General features: G+C 37.4%; 1 protein-coding gene across 1 annotated transcript in view; it reads left to right on the top strand.

Moving 5' to 3' along the window:
• TES (testin LIM domain protein) overlaps positions 1-24,948 on the top strand; it is a 47,134-nt gene that overhangs the window by 9,919 nt on the left and 12,267 nt on the right. Inside the window, exon 2 of the mRNA XM_046021423.1 lies at positions 14,114-14,199. Within this exon, the coding sequence (XP_045877379.1) occupies positions 14,114-14,199 (86 nt within the window). The remainder of the gene's footprint in view (positions 1-14,113; positions 14,200-24,948) is intronic.

Genomic DNA, 24,948 nt, shown 5'->3' with positions numbered 1-24,948 from the left:
TACACTGTATCATCTCTTGAAGTAGAGGTGGAAATTTCACACTTGGGTCTCGTTTGTTTAGGCTGGGTTTGGTTCCAGGTTGTGGGTTGGGACCACTTTGACTCCATATATCTTTCATCCTCTTTAGATTATGGCATTCCCCAAATAAAGGCTGGAGTGGTAGAGGGCATGCCCAACTGTAGGAACACATTTTAAACCTCTGCTATTCTCCAATAGTCATGTATCCAAACTCAAGTCAAAGAGAGGAGAAGTCCATTCTAGTGACTGCGAGGCTATGGCAAGGGTGTGAATTTTTTTTTATAATTTTTTATTCTTTTATTGACATTTAATGTATTATTAGCCCCAGGGGTACTGGTCTGTGAATCACAGACTTAGCCCCAGGTTTAGACACTTCATAGCACATACCTTCCCCAATGTCCATAACCCCACCACCTTCTCTCTACTCCCCTCCCCCCTGCAACCCTCCATTTGTTTTGTGAGATTAAGAGTCTCTTGTGGCTTGTCTCCCTCCCGATCCTATCTTGTTCATTTATTCTTTTCCTACCCCCAAACCCCTCACATTGCCTCTCCACTTCTCATATCAGGGAGATCATAAGATAATTGTCTTTCTCTGATTGACTTATTTCACTAAGCATAATAAGGGGTGTGAATGTTTAATACTGCTACCTGACAATGAAGAATTGGGATCATTACTTCAATCTAGCACACATGTCAAAGTGGGACTGTTGAATTTTGTAGGCTGAAGTATAATTTCCGGAAGATCTCTCATGTATCAGAGTCTATTCTGAGAAGATATTCTACACAGTATCCCAGACTACTGACATTTCAAAAGCTCTTTTGAAAAATTACAAAACAAAATTAACCTTGCAGCATCCCTTTCTTGATTTTTAGAGGATCCTTTTCTCATTCTAGGCATTCTTCTGTTAGCCTTTAGACTCAGACCTCTTCAAATTCACTCCACCTAAGTCATGTGATCTCCATGTAAATAAATGTAGGGCTCATTTTTCTGGGGAATGGCAAGTTGCCAAAGATTTCTAAGAGGAATTACAAATTCTGTTACTGCAACAAATTGAAAGTAGGTTTCACAAATATTCAAATGTTGCTATGTGTTAGACAGTGCCATTGGTAGCAGAATAGAAAATTAACCCAAGAGAAATTGGGAGAAATTAAAGGTAAAGTCAGGCAAGACAGATTTTGATGGCTTAATATCCATATTGCTTTTAAGATGTCACAGGTGAAAACAATAGAGATGTTATTTGTTGGTACTTTCTCATGGACCAGATGAAGTCAACCCAGAGGATAGGATCATCCTGTGGCCCACTGTTGCCCACTCTGGTGGAGCACATTTAGGGACTTTAGGGGCTGCAGAACAGACTTTGATGGCTCCAGACAGTTAGTTTGAATTCTGGTTTGATACACCCATAGAAATCTGGACAAGTTTCTTAGCTTTATTAGCTTCAGGGAGCTTATCTATAAAACATGGAAAATACTTCCTTATTGGGTAATTTTGTCATTAAACAAAGCAATGCATGTAAACAGCACAGTTAGCAAGTGCTTAATGAGTGTTAATTATTAATGCTGTTAATGTTCCCTGATCAGTTTTGTTTAGGTAACTAGACTTTGACATCAATAAGTAAATGTTTGGAGAAGCTGAATTGCAGCAGTTATCAGCTTTAGAATCCTGGGTTCATTTCTTCGCCGTGACACTTACAAGCTGGGTGAATTTGGCAAAGTTACTTAACACTCTAAACCTTGGGATCTTGATCAGAAAATGGGTTACAATTATTGATCTCTCAGGAGTATAAGGATAATTGAAATGGACATTTTAAAAAGCACGAAGCGTGGTGCTTGCACATAGACAATAAATAGATGAATCATGATCACTATCAAGAAATTCAACCTAGAAGGAAGAAAATTCTGCATAGAACTTCAAACCCTTTAACAGGCACCTGAATATATCATCAAGAATTTTGTGACAGGGGCGCCTGGGTGGCTCAGTGGGTTGAGCCGCTGCCTTCGGCTCGGGTCATGGTCTCAGGGTCCTGGGATCGAGTCCCGCGTCGGGCTCTCTGCTCAGCAGCGAGCCTGCTTCCCTCTCTCTCTCTCTGCCTGCCTCTCTGTCTACTTGTGATCTCTCTCTGTCAAATAAATAAATAAAATCTTTAAAAAAAAAAAAAGAATTTTGTGACAACATGCAGATTCCAAGACCCCTGTCTGTGCTATTGGACTTTTTTTTTTTTTTTTCTAAATGTCCCTGAATGCCAATTCTGGGCTAAAGTAGAAAATGAGAAGACTGTTTTTTTGTACTTTTTATCCTCCCCACCCCCCTCTTTTTCTATGCCTTCTCTCCATTGGCCTTGACTCTCCAGGTTCCTTTGGACCCTCTTGTTCCCATGGGCAGCCTCCTCGATGGCTCAGCCAGTGCCTCAAGCCTTTCCCTTCATTCTCCACTCTGCAAAAGCACACCTGTTCTGCTCTCTTCCTGTATGTGTTCTGATTAGATAAGCAGTTAAGGGCAATAAGTAAAACAAGTATATAGTTACCCTCCCCACACCCTCATTCATCTGTTGTAACAAGTTACTCCTAAAGAAATAATATTATAGCCCTTAGGCCTGGCAAAAAATGATGGCAACACTCAAGTTTTAGGACATACAGAGTATTAATAAAAGCCTCTGAAGATACAGCCATGTGTGGGATACACTTTTTAGAGTCAGCTGTTGAGGTAGTGATGCAAGGTCAAATTAGGATTGCTTGTTGTGAGCTAAATTCTTTTAAGGGACTACTACAGATGCTTTTTGGAATCAGATTTTTAAAATCCCTTTTATAGCTAATAATTGGGAGATTTTGAGGGCTGTGTATAAAAGCACATACCATTGCAGTGTCCTTCCATGGAGCCAGAGTTCAGCTGATCCTAATTAAGAAATCATTTCAGTAGCAATCATAACCTGTTATTGTGACATTGTTATAGCTTGGATTGTCCTCTCAAAGTAACAGATTGAGGATAATGCCTTCTTTGAATAGAATCTGCAGAGGAGGTATTCTACTGGTGAACATTTCAAGCAACTTCTTTTAAGCAATAGTATAAAAATAATTTGATAGTAGTCAGTTTGAAAAATGTTTTATAAGGAACTAGTATAAACTGAATACACAATACATTTTTAATCATTTGCTTACCTAAAATAAGTGTAGATTTTTCTAAGTTATTTTTTCCCTCATAATACTCTAAGGTTACATTAGGCTTTGAATAGGTAAGCGGTACAGTTAGGAACTCCTGACTATAACTACTGCCTAATTGGAATCAAGTAATTTGCATTCTGACATCACAAAGAAGTGCTATAATTTTTTTTCCTTAACTCTATCATTAAATAAATTTATGTAATAGAATAAAGTTTATATAAATCTTTTTTCTATTTTTAATGTATTTATTAAGGAGGACTATGGCATAGTATAAAAATAGTAAAATTTTTCTCTTAAATAGATTTCTGAAAATTTCTTGCTATTCAAACTTGACATTTTATATTCCAATTTATGATTGTGTTCTAAAACACAAGCAGTATGTATATGTATATATGTATTACCAAAAGTATGTATATGTGCTGAGATCAATGGAAAATAAGACTTAGAGACTAAAAATCCTGTTCTACCTTATCTTCTGGAAGATTGTTCCCTGCACCTGACTGAGTGAACAGCTAACAAATCGAGAGGAATAAAAATATTTATAAGGAAGTGGCAAAGTTCTGTTCACTATGCCCATTTGGGTGAAGAGACACTTAAACATTTGAAATGGAAAAAAAAATAAAGATGAGTGGTAGATAAGCACACCCTATATCCCCTCCCTTTGTAATATGTCTGTCTCATCACAAATCACTTGTCTTTGGATTTAAAATCAAAACAGAAAAGAGGTTGTAGAAGACAGCTTTTTATTTTCTTTTTAAGATTTGTTTAGTTGAGAGAGAACAGGGGGAGGGGCAGAGGAAGCGGGGGGTGGGGAGAACCTCAAGCAGACTCCACACTGAGGACAGAGCCCAGTGCAGGGCTTAATCTCAGGACCCTGAGATCATGACCTGAGCCAAAACCAAGGGTCCGATGCTTAACTGACTCAACTGAGCCATCCAGGTGCCCCAAGGCAGCTTCTAAGATGGCCCCCATTTGATTCACAACCACATGAATTCATACCCTTGTGCATTTCCCTCCCCTTGAGTGTCAGCTGAACCTGGCCAATTGCTACCAAAAAGTATAACATGGCAGAAATGATTATATGTGCCTTCCAAGATTAAAGGCCACGGCTTCTGTCTTGGGTGTTCTCATTCTTGGGTGCTTGAAAGTGGGTCTTGGCCCCATTTGGGCCTTGTGATGTGACTGCATCCATAACTGACCCCTGATTGCAATGTGGCAAGAGGCCCTGAGCCAGTTCACCTCATTAAGCCACTCCCAGATGGCCTGACCCACAGAAACTGTGAGATCATAATGTTTATTTCAGGCCCTGAGTTTTGGGGGTAATTTGTAACAAATACAGACATTAAACATTATAAATCTAGAAGTTTAGTGGTTTGAAAAAAATGAAAAGTATTATTTCAATTTTTACCTCATTATATTACCCTTGGCCACTATATGGTATCTTCTATGTAATGTGTATATAGGAGATATATATATATTTTTTTCTATATAATGTATATATATATTCTATATAATGTATATATAGCTAATATATATATAGATAGATAATAGATATATAACATAGCAAATAATTTTCAGTACTAATGTTAAGTCTACATAGTTTGAGTAAGCATCTTCCAACTTTGAAATTTAATTTGTTCATCTGTATTTCATTGTTTTATTTATTTTATTTTTTCCAGAGGATGATATAAATATATTTTAGATTCATTGTTTCTCTTAAAACATTTTTTTCTCTTGATATATAATTGGAAGAGACCTATTTTGTGTCAGGACCCTGGAGATTTTCCTTGACTTGCACCCCATTCTTTTGCAGGCCTTCCTGCATGTGTGAATAATCACCTCAGGGCCTTCAGTGTTAGTGCAGCTGGTGTGCAGACATTCAGGTTCCTTATAACCAGTCTCACATTTGTCCAGGAAGGAGGGGCTCCTGGCTAGTGAGGAATAGACAGTTTTTCAGATCAAAACCTAATGTTCCAGAGAAGTTACAGATGAGAAATATTACCTATTTAAATTATTATTTATCTTCAAACTCTCATTTCGGAGAAGAAAAAATGATGGCTTTGGAGTAAAGAGCTCAGGACTTGGAGTTATAATTGCTAAGATTCAAGTCTCAGTTCTGCCACTTGCTAGTTGGGCAGCCTTGGACAAATTACTCAATCTGTCCAAGTCCTACTTCCCTTCTTTGTGAAACAGAAAAGAAAACACTTTGCCATAGCTTGTCTGGAACTGAATAGGATGGTATATGTGCTGTGCCTGGCTGCGCTAACACCTTAACAAATGGTGGTGGAGGTACTTTTAGCTCCACCATCACAATCACCACTGCTCATGAAGAAAAAGCATAGTTAGAAATGTTTCAAGGTATCCTATCAGAACTAGAAAAAAGCAGCAGGATCTACTTCTGATCTTTGTCAAAAAATTATATTTATTGAATTGTATAGATGTCTTAGGAGATCTTCTGTCACCTGATTACATCTCAGACTGAAGTAGACAAGTTGCCTTGGTGACAGTCCGTATGTTGCTTACCTGGTTCCGGTACTGCCTTAAAAAAATGTAGGGACAGGGGCGCCTGGGTGGCTCAGTGGATTAAGCCGCTGCCTTCGGCTCAGGTCATGATCTCAGGGTCCTGGGATCGAGTCCCGCATCAGGCTCTCTGCTCCGTGGGGAGCCTGCTTCCTCCTCTCTCTCTGCCTGCCTCTCTGCCTACTTGTGATCTCTCTCTGTCAAATAAATAAATAAAATCTTAAAAAAAAAAAAAATGTAGGGACAGGGGTGCCTGGGTGGCTTAGTGGGTTAAAGCCTCTGCCTTTGGCTCGGGTCATGATCCTAGGGTCCTGGGATGGAGCCCCGCATTCAAATAAAATATTAAAAAAAAGGTAGGGACAGATTGAGTGGGAGTTATGTACTTAATTTGTTAAAGTTCCAGGAAGAGTGACACAGTACCTCCAGAATATAATTTAGTATAAACTATTTAGGTTGAAAGATCACTTGTTTCCTTTTCTTTCCTAACACAATAATCTATGGGATGGTTTACTACTGTGTGTGAATAAAAATGTTGGTCCATTTGGCTCACAGTGAATTTTAGCATACAGATTCATATAGGGCTCTAGCTTTGCACTTATGGCACTGAAAAACTGAAGGAATATGGAAATGAATCCTAGAATCTACAGTGAAGGGTTTTATTCCCATTTGCTTCTGTATAAGTCGTATCTTATAACTAAAGACCCTTAATTGATTATTCTATTCTTGAGCTATAATCCTTGGTCTCAAGTTAAATATTCTATTTCTTTCATTTTTAAAAAACTAACTTACTAAGTAGTACTAAGTTACTAAGTAGTTATTTCTAGGATCTCTCCATGTTCATGACCTACATTTAGGCACTAATGGTTAAGAATAGGCATTCTGCAATGCAACTTAAAAATTAAGTTAATTAACCTGGGGCAAATTAAAAATTCTCTGCTTTGGTTTCTTCATCTGGGTGAAAATGCAGATGATAATTAATAGTATCTCAGAGACTTTCATAGGGTTGTTGCGAGGATGAAGTGAGATGATCCATCTTAGAACCATGCTGGGCAATAACTAGCCCTACCAGAGCTGCTTTTTTTTTTTTTTTTTCCTCTTTTTTGAAATCCAATGGGATTTCCTGGGGTAAAAGTACTATGTGAACTTGTGAGATAAAAGTACTATGTTAAAAGTCATTAGATAATTAAGGCAAATATTAAATAAAACTTTCTGGTATTTCTTCAAGTTTAGGCCCTGTGGCAAGCATGAGGATTCAAATATGAACAAGAAACTTGTAATCTAATGGGGTAAACTGAGGTTAAACAGTCATAGCACAGTAAAAAAGGACTAAGTAATAGACTGAATGGGGATATAGTACTTGGCTGAGAATAGTCCAAGAAGGGCATCACATAGTAACTGATGTTTGAGTTTGGTATGTACAAAGTAGGATTTTGCCAGAGGGAGGAGAAGGAATGAGATCCAACAAAGGGGAGAAGCTCCTTTGGGAAGCAGAGCTTTGTGAGGAAGAGAGTAGAAGGAACAAGAGAGAGGCGTAGATTGAAAACAACCTTCTCGGGGCGCCTGGGTGGCTCAGTGGGTTAAGCTGCTGCCTTCGGCTCAGGTCATGATCTCTGGGTCCTGGGATCGAGTCCCACATCGGGCTCTCTGCTCAGCAGGGAGCCTGCTTCCCTCTCTCTCTCTCTCTCTCTGCCTGCCTCTCTATCTACTTGTGATCTCTCTCTGTCAAATAAATAAAATAAAATCTTTAAAAAAAAAAGAAAAGAAAAGAAAACAACCTTCTCTGCCATGTTAAGACCTGTGGAATTCATCGAACTAAGTAAAAGCATCTAACAAGGGGAATGTTATGATCATCTTTAGATTTTATTAAAATAATTTTGAGAGTGGCAGTAAGACACCATCAAAGGGAGCGATCATTGAGGAGAGTGGTCCCAGGTTGACATCACAGAAGTGTGAAACTGAGCAGTGGAGTGGAGGTGAGGGGAATAAACCATGGAGTCTTTAGAGGAGAGACCAGCAAGACTTGGAGCATAGTTAGCATGGCTAGACAGGGACAAGGAGGACTCTGGGCCCCAGCTTGTACAACCAAGTGAGTGTGACAACTTTTTCCTTCCTTCTTCCTTTTAAGTATGTTGAACTTAAACGAGAGATGGAAAGTTTTTGTTCTTGCAAGCAAAAAAAAAAAAAAGGCAATTTAGCTAGAAATGATTAATAGTAGCTCTTAATCATAAATTATTTCTTTGTATTCTCATCTAAGAAATTTACCAAACTACCCCAAAGTTGAAGGATGCCTCTGTTTTTATATTTAAGTTTGGTTTTCTGTGTAACCTAATCTTTTTCTGGGGGTTGGGGGTCGGTACTACAAATCTTGGTAGAGATTGGGAAGCAGCCAATGAACAAAAATTCTAAAACAATTTAAATTGAAATTCAAATAGATTCAGGTTGGGGGAACTTCCCAGATCCAGATCACACCAAGTTTTTAAAAGAGCCATGTGCTAAGAGAAATTATTTTTTTGGAAAGTTGTTCCTTTGTTCAGAATATTCATTTGTTTGAACGAGATCTAAAATGCTTCTTTAAGACTGTAATATGAATATATGTATGTCTGCATATGTGATAAGTAGGTAAATAACATGCACATGTACAGAGAGAAAGAGAAGATATGTATATTTCCTATAATCTACCTAGGTCTGCTTCATTCCAAAATGATTAAAGAAGTCTTAGTAACACTTGCTTGTTTAGTAACCACATATGATTCTTCGCTCCAGAGGGAAATTTGGTTATGAAAACAGCATGAATCAGATGATCTCACCCTGAATACTGCATAATATCTTCCAGACTCAAATTATCTCCAAATCAATTCAGACCATGTTTGAAATACCAGATGTTCCCTACCCTTTCTTTTTTCTTTAAAGTATCTGACATACAATACTCTTTCCTGGGTCAGCAGGGTCACTTGAAATGTTGCCAACCTATCTGGTTACCTGAAATTATGAATATGGAGAAATTGATTCCATTCCCATTTTTTACCCTAGAATAAGCAGGGGACAAGGGATGTTTTGAGGCATAGATCATGGTAATATAAGTTCAGGATCTGGAACCTTTAGTTAAGGATATTTTTAAAATCTTATTTGTCTAAGACTAGTATTTCAGGATAAATACTATAGAGTCATTTTTATTTTCTGAAAGAACTTTGATAGGTATTCCCAAAGCCTGACTGTAGCTTTTCCAAATATAGTCAACCCAAAGGATTTCCTCTTTTGGATGCTGAAGAGAAATTAATCTATTATATCCTTATATTGATACTGGCCAGAAAGTGTTACTAAAATTATATGAAGTAAGTAGAGAGCTTTGGGACCTGTGTGCTTATGAAAAACATGTTTTTTTAACGCACCAAGTGTTGACTCTGCAGGGAATACCATATCACATTTGCTGCTAAAATAATTACATGCAACAGAACTATGTCTTATCCCTCAGAACTTAAATTTTTTGTTTCCTTTATAAACTACTCTTCCAAACTGAATTCCAAATGATTCTGACCTATAGGAGCCAATAATCTATTAGCTTTCTCAAATGACCATTGTCTATTTTTTAAATGTTGAGCAGAAAACCATGCCAAATAACAAATTCAGATCAAGTTAATCTGAAACCAGATTTGCAGTCATAATTTTAGAATTAAAAGTTTGTTAGAATTGATCTAACTCAGTTCCTTCATTGTCTACATGAAGAAGCTCAGAGAAGAAAAATGACTTCTGAAATCATTGGACTTGGCAGTGACATCTTGGGACCAGATCACAGTTTTCCTGACTCCTTTCAGTGCTCTTTTTGCATTTTCAGTTCTCTGGTTAGCCATGTAGATCTTGATCATTTCCTTAATACCTGGCATAGCTAATTCTCACAACATGTTATTACATGTGAACACACATGTCTTGGTGTTTTTATTAGTCCAGGGTTCTGGACTTCATTTAGCTTCACTTGCCTTAGTTGAGGAGCCAGTACATTCTGGGTGCCCTCTCCCTTTCACCACTCCCTCCCACATTCCCCTGCACACATCCTGGGTATCATTAAATAACGCCTTCCCTGTACTTACCTCTCCCCAAGAATACTCAAGCCCAGATGCCTGGGCAGAATCTAACCTATATGATCTGGATATCTAAGAGTCGCAGCCAGGGCCCTTGAGGACACAAAGATGCTAACCAGAAGGTGCAGCCTGTGCTGAGGATAAAGGAGATGGAAGAGATATAGGGAGAAGAATCTGGGATCCTGCACTTCAGGGAATCCTGAACACAAAAGTGAAGGAGGGAGAGAAACTGGCTGAGGATAATGGAGTTCCAGACCCTTGGGCTAAGATTTGGAAGAGTTGGGGGAATCCCAGCTCCTGTGACCTCTGCCCAAAGAGGCCTGGGAATAGGACCCGAGAAACTGTGCCTGAGGCAGCTCTGGCTCGGAAACTCATTTTGTTATTGAGTAGAATGAGCACACTTTCCTTCATCTGAAATATGTTTGACTTGTGAAGGGAAGGATAGCAGATGCCTAAATGCCAAAGTTGTGGTAGAAACAGAAACAGAAGTTTGCCTCACACCAGTAGAGATATGTCCGCTCTGGTGCAATTTTCTCATATAAATCGGAATTAACAGGATTAGAGAACACATTGCATTCTAGGTGTGGGCCTGGGCAAACACTAGGGAAAACACTAGAGTATGAACCATGTATCTTTGTTATTAGTGGCATTGTGCCTTTTTAGCCTAACAGAGGTTGATAAAGAGAGTCAGAATATGGAAGAAGGTCTCACCCAAGAAGTGGCATAAGTTAGAGATCTTTATCGCTGGGTTTCAAGAAGTTCAAGTTTTATAGTTAAATACTTACTAGCTATAAAATAATTTAATGAAATTCCTCTAGGAAAACAACTTTATTTCCAGTCTGAATCTCTCTAATCCCTTTAGCTATGAACAATGGTTTTGAGCGCTAGATGTCTTTTTCATTTGTATGTTATTTTTAATTAGAACTGCTTTCATTGAATTATGGCAGGAGAGTGTATCAGATTGCTGTGATCTCATTCCACTCTCTTTCATTTACTCGTTCCTTCTCTGTGATATTTTCAGATTCGCCTCCTCCTTGTGTCTGAGCATTTAGGGAAAATGAAAGTTTTGTGTTTGGAAAGGTGGGAGGGCCACTCTCTTCACGTAGTCATGATCTGCCTAAATCTATCGAGGTTAGATAGAGATAGATAGAGATAGAGATTTCATTGGCCTTTCAGGCTCAACCAGGGTGGGGGGAGGGGTGGCATGCGGGACCCTGGAGCAGTGCTTTCTGAGCTCTCTGGGGTAGGCTGCAGAACCCTCTCCTCAAATGACTGCTTTGTTCAGAGCCAGGTTCCTGGTCTCCACAGAGGGGGCTCTGTGGCACAGCTAGCCAAGCTTGAGGGGTGCTCTTGCTCCCTCCATTGCCTGCATGGCTTTCCTCCAGTGCTTGTTCCTTACGAGTCTCATCCTCAGAAGATTATTTCTTCCTTGGGAGAAGGAAAAGAAAAGGAGAAAGAAAAAAAAAAAAAAAAAAGCCCACTCCAGCCTGCTGCAAGTCTGATTTGATCACCTTTCGAGTGCCCTAAGGTGTCCCAGCTCTAACAATGCCCTCTTCTGCCACAGACTTGACATCAGGTGTCCCCTCTGCCTTAAATGTGCTTTTTCTTCTCTCTGCTGAGTCAGGTGCTGCTCATCCTTTCAGCTCCGTTCAAACACCATTTGTTCCAAAGAGCTTCCCCAGCCTTCCTGACACATTTGTACGTTCCCATTCTAAAGCTCTCAGTCATCTGCATTTAGAGCCTTGTAATCCTTTTCCTTGAAGCAGAAATGGGCCAGGGAATCTTTGGGAAACTGAAGGGCTTGCCCCAGATGATCTGCGGAGGTCCACCCGCAGCGCAGTGGAGTACTGGCCTGATGAGGAGTGTCAGGTTAGCAAGCTGTTGACTGGCTGTGCCATCAACTGCCCTCCTCTTGATTTGAGTTTCCTGGCCTCTTACATCAGGGGGATGCCTAGACCTGTCCAGCAGTAAGAATATGTGGGCCACTTTAGAAGATACATTCATGAAACATCACCAGTTTTAATAATTCTATAGGTAAACCGATCACTATTGTAAAAAGATAAAAAGCAGGTAGGAAAGAAACAATTTGCCCCTTTCCAATGCTGACTTTCTAAGTTGGCAATGAACAGCACTGGACCTTAAGTGTAAAACCTCTGCTGACTAATTGGGGTTCTAGTTATATTAGCTAAGCTTCCAAGTTCCATTCAGAATTAAGAATGAGGTGCTATTTTTCCAGTATGGTTGCAGTATTTTATTAAGGTCAGAGTTGCTCAGTCCAGGTGATTCAGATTTGAAAGCAGGTAGGAATTTGTGGACATTTAATTTAATGTGTAGGTGCATATCTCAGTTATTAGATAAACTGTATTTCTTACTGTGAATTATATACAGGAGAGTTTAGAAGCAGCTGATTTAAGCTAAACTATGATTAAGCCTTAATAATGTCATCTTAATTTTTATTTGGGATCAGAGTTTGGTAGGAATACATGAAACACCCTATGAAGGAAATCCATATACCTGGTAAATTCAGGATTGTTAACTTTCCTGTAATGGAAAATTAGAAAGAGCTTAAAAAAGAGTACCCTTTTTTAGATTTGCCATTCATTTCAGTCTGGATATTGTAATGGAGAAAACTCTTTAATCACATTCCTTACAAAGACCAGAAAACTCAGGGGTGCCTGGGTGGCTCAGTCAGTTAAGTGTCTGCCTTCAGCTCAGGTCATGATGCCTGGGTGCGGGGATCAAGTCCAGCATCTAGCTACCACCAGCTTCATGTTCTCTCTCTCTCAAATAAATAAATAGAATCTTAGAAAAGAAAATTCAAATAATGGGTTTCTCTCTCTTTTGCTTAAACTACTTTATTTCTGTACTGTGAGCTGTGATCATCAGTGACAAGGAAACAATTTGATTCCCTAAAAAAAGGCAAGAAAACAAACAAGCAAGCAAGAGAAAGTGTCACCTAGTATTAAAACCTACAACTTCAAAATGTTTTTAAGATTGGTAATGGGGACATGGCAAAAGTGATGAAGTTTATTTAGTACTGGACAGATTTTTATCACCTTTAGAGAGTATGCTTGAGATGACCTGACTTAAAATTAATGTTGTTTCTCCTGAGCAGCTGGGTAGACCTTAGTTATGGTAAGAGGATGTGGTCATTTTCTTCAGAAAAAAAGGAAGAGCTTCATCTAAACTTGAGGGCATGGTCAGACTGATCTTTCAAGGAACAAGTAACAGAGTGGTTTGGATTGCATAGCAAAAATACAACTTGAACTCTTACTCCAGGCACTAGGTGGTAACGAATTTGTCAGCAGTCACTGATGTGATATTTAAAATACAGAGTGACCTGGTCACTGGTGATTTGCCGATGTGCTGATGTAAAGTAGGCTGGTCTTTTTTACTCTAATATCAATAGTTTGGTAAAAGAGCTTTCATGACCTTCTTGTGTCCTTCCCTCATCTGCACCTTCTCCTTTTCTGTTTATTAAGTCATGTCTCAGCAAGTTCCCAAGAATTATTATTTAATATGATTAAAAAAATAGTTTGCTATAATAAGGGCAATAGTACATCCCTTCTATTCCCACCCTAGGCATAAAAGCACAGGCTTCAGAGTCAGAAAGACCTGGACCCAGATCACTTCCCTACCATTTATTTATACTTTGAGCTTAAACAAGTTCTGTAACCTCTCTGAATTTCAGTTGTCATTTCTAAAATAGAGAATAATATTGCCTACTTTATAAGCATTTTATGAGATGTTTTAAGATTTAGGTAAGTGCTTACTTCTATTTCTGGCATTCAATATATGCTCGTTGCTATTATTATTATACTTATAATAATATTTTGAATATAATAAATGTGATATTATAAATTATAAAATTGATCATATATTAATAAAATAAATTAATAGTAAATAATAAAATGAAATAATATTATTTTAATCATAATTCCTAATATCTTTTTCATATTCCTTGTTTGCTGCAAAATATGTTAATTGGGGGCAGACTTGCTTTCCGAGCTCTGGCTTTTTGCTCCCTGTTCCTATTGTATACAGGACATGTAGTAGCCAAAGAGATAAATTTATGACTTTTTTGCAACTTGCAGTATTTATAGTCTTCTACACAGTTGTATTCTGGTGCTTTTCATGAAAAAGCCAATAAGAATTAAAGGTATGTTGTGTAGATATTTCTAGTCCCCATATCCGTATCCCGGTGTCATCATTAACCAAATAATATGATACTCATAAAAGATTTGTTTGAAATTATAGCAATAGGAGTGGTAAGTGGAATTTATTGAATTTATAAGATTTTTAAAAAACTATTATAATACACATTGTTTTCTCCTTAACAGATGGGCTTAGGTCATGAGCAAGGATTTGGAGCCCCCTGTTTAAAATGCAAAGAAAAATGTGAAGGATTTGAACTACACTTCTGGAGGTAATGTTCTAAAAATTACAACCACATGAATAATTTCTGCTCTTTGACACTGCTTCCTCAGGCAGTGGAGATCTCTTGCAAATTCTCTAGCCTGGTTGCTAGAGGTAGAGGTAGATCTGTCATAGTCTTTTCTAAGAAATAAATAAAAAAATAAATCTATTTTTTCTTCCTATCATTAAGTGTGACTGAGCTAATCAGATCATAGTAACTCTATTTGGAATTGTTTATTTGCTGTCCTTCAGATTTCCTGTGAGTTTAGATTACTGAATATGTCTCTTTTCTGAGTGGCAAATAAGTTTATGGTAATCTGTCACTGTTTATTTTAATTATTATTCTTTTCTTTAAAACTGGTAACTTTGCACATCTTATCTGTATATTTGCAATAAACAATAAATATGGTTAATTAAGCATTCATGTGCTAGTTGCCAGGACGTAGACTTGAACGTAAGGGCTCTTCGAAATTTTCAGCTATAAATTTACTACTGAGAAACTTTGAAACACTTAAATTAAAAAAAAATTCATTTCCATGGTCTTGGCTTGACTCAAGTGCACATACATGGCAGACAAATGTTAGTGGATCAAAAATGTGAATTTTTGAAAACAAAAATGTGAATTTTGTGTAGACCTTATTCACATATTTTAAAGTGATAGTAGGTCATATAAATCTAAAAATTACTATTTTAAACCTGTTCTTATAAAGAATATAAGTGTTGTTCATCAGTGGCTGTCAAGGACTGTAATAGTAGTTTATAAATCTGTTCAAAGTTAGAATCAGCATGTTATTGTTAGAAGAAAAAAGTCATCAACTATACATCATTAGGATGAGGATAAAAAGTTAGTCATCAACTATACATTATTAGGATGGCAGACGCCTTATTAGAGTAAATATCACTTGAGAACCACTTCTGTACTGCATATTTCCATAGAAAACTCTAGAATAAAAAATTTAATCTGCTATTGGGAGTGTATACAATGTAAGTAAAGGAGAATGTAAACAAAATTTGAGATATTAGGCTCTTTTTAAAGTTAGTTCATTTAGCAAGTTTTAGGAAACAAAGACAGTTTTAAGTAGCGAAGGCAAGGATGCCTGGGTGGCTTAATGGGTTAAAGCCTCTGCCTTCAGCTCAGGTTGTGATCCCAGGGTTCTGGGATCAAGCCCCTCGTGCCTCTCTGCCTACTGTGATCTGTCAAATAAATAAATAAAATCTTAATAAATAAATAAATAAATAGTGAGGGCAACAGAAACCTCAGCTTGCCGAGAATTGATGGTACAGGTCTTTATTTGTAGGGAGCTAAAATTTTCCAGGGAGGTTTTTAATTACAAGGTTTTTAACTACAAGACTTTCATGGCTCTTCTCTGTGCCCCCTTTTCAAGGGACATAGCAGTTAGGCAGCATGTCAGTTATGGTTTTGAAAGGTAAAGTTACTCGACACAAAATAGATTGCATGGATTAGAATACTTTAGCTCATAAGGTGCACACCATTTACTTGTCGCTGTGTAGAGAGTCGCACTGCCCTCTGCTGGGCATGATTCTTACTGTACAATCAAAATAATCTTTTTATGTTGACTACAGTTGCCAAAAACTGCTAATGACATTTTTCAAGCTCATTCCTAAGTGGTAGCATTCCTAAGTGATAGCATCTTTTCTCTAAAGCAGAAGGTTAGAGTAATTCTTGTTTGTGCTATATAATTTTTCTATTGTAGACTGTATTCTCTTCTCTTCTCTCCTAGTCTATCCAGACTATAATCTGAGAATTTCAGATAAAAATGTCAGAGAAGAGCTGACTTCTGTATCACGAAAATCACTTTTTAATTTTAATTTTTCTATTTACTTACCTTGGTATACTCTGAGAATCTGTTAGGAGCCCTAATAGACTAAAGTTCTGCCAGTCTCCAACCTCACTTGAGTTTTATACGATTTGTCCAGAAGATATTACTTAGTAGTTCTGTCTTATTCCTGGCATGAATCCAGACACATTTCTCTCTCAAAATTCTTGATAATTCCCTGACTTTTTCTCCATAACTGGAAGGCTAGAGGGCAAGTGCCTTTGACCTCCAGATGAGCCATTTTTAGTACAGTCATTGAAGTAAAATATGCTAGGCCAGTTGTCCTCAGTGTAATGAACATTCCAGGTCTGGTCCAGGGCCATAGAACTGCTGTGATTAAAGTGGACATAAAGCCCTAGGATCCTGTCCACTGAGCTTCCTTCCTCTTCCATCTTCATGGTAACCGTTGACTTCTAGGACACTTAGGGCTTCATGGGGCACATTATAAAAGTCAGAGCTAAATTATTCTGCACTTTTTAGCAGTCTGTTTCCACGCAGCCATAGAATGATCTTGAAAACGGATACAACTGTGTACTTCCCAATAGCTTAAGAACCTTCATTGCTTTCCCACTGGGCTTGATCCTTTAGGCAAAATCTTTGACCTCAAACCTCAACTCCTGCTTGCTTGTCTAGTCTCCTCTCCCACTTCCCTTCTAAGCACTCTGTGCATCAGCTGCTGAGCTACATTCTGTTCCCTGAAATTCTTATAGGTTTTTTCATGTGTGTGTGTGTGTGTATGTTTCTTTTAGCTGGAAAGACACTACATCTTACAATTATGAAACAAAAAGTCCTTCCTATTCTTCCAGTCTCAGTTCAAGCATTACCTCTGAGAACTCTACCTTACTACCTGTCTAGGTCAGCTCAGGCTCCCATAGCAAAATCCCACAGACTGGATGGCTGAAACAATAGAGACATAGTGTATTCTAGTTCTGGAGGCTGGAAGTGCAAGAAGTTCAGTATCAGAGCATGGCTGGGTTCTGTGAGAAACCTCTTCTTGCTGCAGACAGCCTCCTTCCCTCTGTGTCCTCATGTATCTCTGTGCATGCACATGGAGATTTCTCTCTTCATCTTCTTACAAGGCCACCAACCCTATCAGATTAGGGCCCTACTCTTATGACCTCATTTAAATTTACTTCCCAAAAGCTGTATCTACAAATACATCACACTAGGGGTTAGGGCCTCAACATACGAATCAGGGGATTGGGGTGGCACATTTTAGTCCTTGGCACCTTCTTCCCTGCTTCTACATATCCCCAAGTAAAGTAAGGGTCATTTTCAGCCTGAGCACCTTGTACACTTGTAGGAAGCCAGGAAATAAATCCTTAGACCTCACTGTTCTTCATCACTCAGATTTCCTGCTGGTATCTTCCAATGCTGGGGACAGCCTCCTAGAGCATGGCTCAGGGTACTGTGCAGAAGGGTGCAGAATGGATCTGGAGAGTGAAAGGAAGTGATCCAGCAGGCATGATTGCCTGTTCAAGGTGTGTTACAACAGTTGTGAAAATGAATTAATGAGAATTCATCTAAAAATGAATTCTTAGACTTATGGAAGTTTAGAGTGGGAACTTGGAACTTAGCTAGTCAGATCTTATTTTTTAGATCAAAGACCTAAGACCCAAGGAAGTTAAAATGACTTGTCTGAGCCTATTAGATATTAATAGGAAATATAGTTTATGAAATTTCCTATGTGTCACACACTAATAAGCACTTGTAATGATTTTCTATTGCTGCATAACAAAATTACTACAAATTTAGCAGGTTAAAACAATACTTATTAATGGATTCCATTTATGCTTTAGGCGAGAAAACAAGGCAGTCTTAGCTGGATTCTCTGCTTAGGATTTCAAAAGGTTGAAAGCAGGTTTTGGCCAGGTTGGGCTCTAATCTGGAAAGTGGGGTCAGAATTTGCTTCTAGACTCATTTGTGATGTTGGTAGAATTCATTTCCTTCATTTCCTGTGGTTATAGGTTGTCCCTGTTTCTTTGCTGGCTGTCAGTCAGGGGCTGTTCCCAGCTTCTAGGAGCGGCCCACATTCCTTGGCACAAGGCCACCTCTGTCTTCAAAGTCACTAACAGCGTTTAGAATCCTTCTGTGCCTTAAATCTCTCAAGGCTTCCTCTTCTGTGCCCAGCCAGAGAAAATTTATGTTTTCAAAGGGCTCATGTGATTAGATTTGGTACACCTGGGTAATCTCCCTTTGTCATACATAGTAACATAATCATGGGGGTAACACCAGAAGGTACAGGTCAGAGGGGCCATCTTAGAATTCTGCTTACCACAGCATTTTATGCCCCTGATTGTAACAAATCTTCATAATTCGTGTAAGTGATAATATTTGAGGTAAGTGATAGTATTCCATTTTATATATGAGAAATCAAAGATTTAGGGAAATTAAATGACTTACTAGAGCCACGGCTAATAGACAGCAGAGCTGGAATTTGGACCCAAATTTTTTGCCAAAATTTTCCTCATCACACCACCTTTTACAAGGCAGAACACAAGCTAAAACCCATGTTCCTAGGCTCGTGATCAGTGACCTTTGGGGGCAACATCAGGCTGTCTTCTGTACAGTGTGGTGCTTTTGTGACATATACATCTTTGTGGACAATGATGCTTTAACTGTGAGCTCTCTCTTTCTTCACTGCATCAGTAATGACTAGACTAGAGAAAAATAAAAGGTTGAGGATGTCTGATTTTTACTCAATAAGAACTGCTGTCTTCTGGACACACTTCCAAATAATATCTAGAGCTAAAAATATTTATGAGATGTTAGGACACAAACCCAAGATTTTGAATTTATAGTCATTCATTTCATTTTGAAAGTATAGTAATATCATTAGAATAATAGTTATTCATCATGTAAGTAATAGAATGAGTCTTTTATCTTTGATAAATCCTTCTATTGAGATAGTAGCATTTTGTAAGAAAAGTGTTACTTGAATATAGCACACATCTGTCCAGAGAATTTGATTGGTTTAGGGCTGGCTGAAAACTAAAAATTTCCCACCATAAATGGATTAATCCTTGCGTGGAATCCTGTAACAGAGGCCCGTGCTTAAGTCCATATAAGTATATCCTTGTTATAAAACGGCAGCTTCCAACCCTTTTAAAATATGGTTTGTAGCTGTGCCGTGACCATACCTTTAAATCTCTCTGAATGCTGGCAGCATGTCAGAGCACTCCATTGTTACTACTTGCCTTGTAAAAATACTTTTTACAAAGAATGATACAAAAATAATTTCCCTTTAGGGGGGTGTGGGGGATGAAAAATAGTGTCTTGCCTGCTTTCAGCTTGAAACTGTAAATCTCTGTATTTTTCTGAGACAGTACTTTTGCTAAATTTTGGTATAACTCTCCTGGATTTAACTCAAGAAGTCCAAAGTTGAAATATAAAAATGTGAATATACAGTTCCAACTTGTCATGCATATTAACCTTTACATGTGTATGTGTTAACACCCTAAACTTTTTGTACAAAGAACTTTTTAGTACAAATAACCCTACTCCCCCATATGTTAGAGCTTCCTGGTCTATCAGATTACATTTGCATCTTTTAAAAAAAGGTTATAAAAAAGACTCTTTTAAATAAACTTAATTCTGAATTCACTTCCCTTCTTTCTTCCCCAATCTAAATTTTATTAACATCCTATGGAGAATTTTAGTAGTGCTCTATAGGAAGGATAGGTTAGAAGATTTAGAGATTTGACAACTGTGCTAAGTGTGGTAACTGACTTATAACTCCTTCAAAATTGTTATCAAATTGGTATAGCTCATATAAATGTAGTAAACAAACTATTTGTCTGCATAAATCATCAAAAGTTACTGGTGAAGCATCTGAGGAAAAGATATTAAACAAACCTTACAAACATTGCCCCAGCATGTGGGTACTACCGTGCTCACCCATGGCATTTTTGTTTTGTTTTAGGTTGGCATAAAATCAGTTTGTTTTTTTTTTAATTCTTCATTTTCTTACGAAGAATAAGATCTGGATGATTTTAGGTTGAAGTTAATTCTGTAATAAATGTCCTACTCAGTCTCATACCTTTTCTTGGGTACCAAGATAATGATATCCTTTTCTCCCTTCATTTCTCAACAAAATTTTCCTTTAGATAAACTTATTGGATATCTTCTTAGTGACTTTAAAAGTTCTTAAAAGAGGGCACTGGGTGTCTCAGTCGGTTAAGTGTCAGACTCTTGTCTGACTCAGGTCATGATCTTGGGGTTGTGAGATCAAGCCCCACATTGGGCTCCATGCTCAGCACAGTCTGCTGGAGATTCTCTCCCTCTGTCCCTTCCCTGCTGATGTGTGTTCTCTCTCTCTCAAATGAATAAATACATTAAAAACAAAACAATAAATAAATAAATAAATAAATAAATAAATAAATAAAAGTTCTTAGATTTGTAAAAATAAAAATTTCCAATTTAAATAGTTGATTCAAATGTAAAACACTGTAGACTAACCCCCCATATTATTTAAAATAATTTTTTGAACTAGTAAATAGCATAGATTTCTATAATGGATAGCTCTTGGCACCTGGCCCAGGTTTTATAGGTCTCTTTCTTGAACTGTGGTTTGTAGCTATCCCCTTGTATTTTAGAAATGAAGCTCTAGAGTAAGCGGTCCCAAAGGGATGTGGCCACTCCAGCTGCTTAGTGATGACAACTCAAACTGAAAGAACCATTCCACCCCTCAGTCCTGTTCCTGCCAAGTGCTCTATTATTGCAGACACCATGCTGCTGCGAGGATGCAGATGAGGTTTATAATGTGTGTGTGACTTTGAAAGCTATCATGAATCAATCGTGGGTTTTCCCCACTGAGAAAACTGAAAACCTCTTTTCCCCCTCATCACTGCTGCTATTGGTATTTGTTTTAACCTGATTTTACCTACTTAATAAGGGCATGTGGATGGGTGAAGGGATGGATGGGGAAGATAGATATTCTCAGAACATAAACCTAAGAACAGCCAGAACAAATAATAAGAAACAGTATAGAGATGGCTCTTATATCATTGGCTAATACACCTTTTTATATATAATGCTTTCATAGTAAATAGAACTTATTTATTCTATAGCTTGTCATAGTTCATGCTTTAGAAGCCACCAGACTTCATTTCACATATTTTTTTATCTTTCAAATTCTAAAATCTAACTCCCCTTATTTTACGGTGCACATGTTGTTCTGGAGTAGAACTGGATAATAAACATTTCCAAAGGAAGTCCATATCCTTCATCACATATCCTTGTGACTTTATTACTCCCTTCTTTAGTCAACCACGTTGCTAATTATTGAGATGCATGCCGTAGTTCACAGCCATATAAGGATCTTTTTATCTACATTAAGAACTAAATTCCCACCCCTAAAGAACTAAAGTCTTCTCAGGAAGGTATGATTTTAAACTTGGACCAAAAGCAATGTGATAGTTTTATGGATGATTATATTGTTTTTGTTAACTGAAGAACAAGAATAAAGAACATACTGTAGTAGAATAAGATGCTCCTTTCCACTGGGTGGGAGTATGAGATAACCAGATTTAAGAGTCTTTTATAGCTGAACTAGAATATGCAAACTCTTCAGCACATTCTTACCAAATAAAGATTTCTAACCAATGTGTGCGCAAGGAAATTAGTTTGCCTCCCCACCCCCTATATCTCTGACTCTCTCTCTGTCTCTCTCTCTCTCTGGACTGCACAAGTCAAATCTAATATTTTTAGTTTGATACCTCACCTTAAAACAAAACACAAAAATCTATAATCATTTAATAACTTGTTATTTGGCAAAGAGATTCATTTAAGAATTTTTAGTTGTTTTTTCCTAACTTAAGTGGTATAGAGAAATCCAATTTTATTTTAAATCTGAAAACTTATTAAACTCTTACTGATGTTAATGCATTTCTATATGATCAGTCATAGTGTCTGTGATTAATAGCGGTTTAGTTTCCTCCTTTCTGATGAATCCTTATATCTTCACTTTCTTTGATTTTTCTTACTGTTCTGATTAGTACCCACAGGACTGTATGAGTGAAGTGATGGCAGGATTGCTTTTTTGATGAAACAAATGCACTAAATGTGAAATATGTTTAGTGTGGGCTTTTTCCCAGAAACCTTTCCTAAAATTCTGTCTGTTTTCCTTCTGGAGCTAAAACTACTAAGCAAAATGTAGTCAGAAGAGATGTTAAAATGTATGGAATGCTTTTCTTTTTTTCCTCTGTATCTTCTAAGAAGCAAATACTTGTTTTATTAGTTTCTGCTATTTTTATTACCTTCCATGTTCTTTAGGCTTATTATTTGTTTTTCCTAACTTCTTGAGTTAAACTTACTAATTTTATTCTTTTGTCCTTCCAGCTTGAGCATGTTATCTATGCCTTTTCTCCTAAGCACCCCCTCAGTTGTGTTCTGCATTTCAAGAAGTAATAGTTTTGTTTTCTTTTTTCCTTAAAATGTTATTTGTTTTCATTTCTATTGTGATTGTTTCAATACTGAATTTTTTAGGAGTCTTTCAAAAGTACTTTGTAGTTACTTTTTTTTCAAATTATGTTCAGTTAGCCAACTTATAGCATATCATTGGTTTTTAATGTAGTATTCAGTGATTCATTAGTTGCATATAACACCCCATGCTCATCACGTACCCTCCTTAATACCCATCACCCGGCTACCCCATCCCTCCACCCTCCTCCCTTCTGTAACCCCCAGTTTGTTTCCTGGAGTCCAGAGTCTCTCGTGGTTTGTCTCCCTCTCTGATTTCTTTTTTTGCTTTTGATTTCTAACATACTTATATTCTGATCAGATAATGTGGTTTATGGTGATTCCTTGGGCATTTCTTGAGACTTGGTCTCTTGAGACTTGGTTTCCTGAAGTGTTTCAGCAGTTCACAAAAAGAAGTGCTCTCCAGTCACTGGATAGGATATTTTTTATGTATCTGCTTGATCAGGATTAGTGCGTTATTCAAATCTTTATTTCTGATTTTTTAGTGTTATAATGAGTTTATTTCTTAAAGTTCTGTTATTTTTGCTTATATATTTTGAATAGGTTATTAAACTGTATTAATTTTATACTTGTTACATCATAGAGGTGATTTTAAACTTCTGTCACTATGTGGTGATTCTCTTTAATACTCATTAAAGAGCATTAAAGTCTAAAGTATATGATATTAATATAGCTATCTAATTTACTTTTTGCATCCTTATGCTTTCATCCTTTCTTTGTCCTTAAATTTTAAGTGTCTCTTCCAAGTAGCATAGAGTCTGATTTTGTTGTATTATTCAGTCTGAAATCCTTTGTCTTTTAACTGGAACACTGAGTCCATTTATTGTGACTATTGGTATATTTGGATTATGTTAACCATCTTAATTTGTGCTTTCTACATGTCCTAATCTTCTAAGTTTCTTTTTTCTCCTCTTATTGCCTTCTGTTTAATTACTTGCATTTTATATCACCCTTCCATTTTCTAAGTTTAGAAATTATATGTAATATGTCCTTTTTTAGTTATCTAGTTAACTTAATATGCATGCTTAACAACATCAAATGTTAATCTGTATCTTCAATATCTTCCTGAACAATGTAAGGATATTACACATTTTTTTAAATTCTCAGACTCCTCCCTCTGATTTATACACTACCTTTGCCCTATATTTACTTCCAGCTAATGTTTTTAACACCACAAAGTCTCTCAACTTCTCTGTTTTCCTCAGTCACCTTTTCCAGCTTTTGCTTCTCTGCCAGACTCCTTCCTGAGTCTGACCTTTTCCCTGTACTCTTGCCTAGGAAGTGAAAGTGATCTGTTTACTTTATATGCAAATGTGTCACTCCCTGACTCCCAAATTTATATTTTCTAACAGGCTACAGTTTTTAACACCAGATCTACATATCCTACAATCTACTTGATATCTTTACCCTGTTTTGTAGACATTTTGAACTTTTCAGTAGTTGAATTTTGGACAGCTTTGAGCCTCCCCCCTCCCAACTATCTCAGATCTGTTCTTTCATAGTTATATTCCTTCTACCAGCTTACTCATCCTGGAAACCTGGGTTCATTTTCTGACAGATTGGGCCTTCCCTTCAGCATCACTATGCTCAAATCAACCACAAAGTTTAGTCAGTTTTACCTTTGAGGAGATCCGTTCTTTTTTTTTTTTTTTTTCCCCATCTCCACTGTTAAATACTGTAGTCTAACACAACAATAACCATCCAAAATATAAATTCCACTTGTAAAATAGTAGTAGGATGCAAACTGGATGCACTATTGACATATTAATTGAATTGGCCTCACTCCATCCAATTATGTCTACCCCTAATCCATTCTCATATAATAGGTGGTACAGTTTTTGAGAATGATAGATCTAATCATGTTAGTCCATTACCTAAAAGCCTTCAGTGTGCCTGCTTATTCTTACAGTAAAAGCCAAATCTTTTCATGTGTCCTACAAGTCCCTGCATGATCTTATGCCTACCTACCTCTCCAACCTTGTCACTCCCCATTTATTTACCTCACTGCAGCCATGCCAGCCTTCTCTGATTATGGGACCTAAGGGCACAAGCTCTTTCCTAATTCAGGACCATCACAAGTACACTTTCTACCCAATGTTTGGAGGCTTTTCTTCTTCTTTATCCTATATCAAGTACACACACACAATCACACACACACACACACTCCATACTTGTTTCATTATCCCTTCAGATCTCAACCTAAATGTTAGTTTCTTATGGAGTAATATTTCTATGGAGCCCTTTCCTCACTAGTTCTAAGTAAAAATTAGACCTCTCAAATTATCCTGTACTTATCTATCACAAATGCAGTTATAGGATGTATCAATCTAAGTTCATTGCTATAAGCTTAGCTAAGTGCTATATATATAAGCTAAGCACATGGATGTTCATGTAAGTTGCATGAAAGAATGATTATCCACTAGACCAGATTGGAGAAAGAG

This window comes from Meles meles, chromosome 10 (genome assembly GCF_922984935.1).
Source record: "Meles meles chromosome 10, mMelMel3.1 paternal haplotype, whole genome shotgun sequence".
NCBI lineage: Eukaryota > Metazoa > Chordata > Mammalia > Carnivora > Mustelidae > Meles > Meles meles.
The sequence above is the reverse complement of the archived record's forward strand: the minus strand, read 5'-3'. Positions and strand labels throughout refer to the sequence as shown.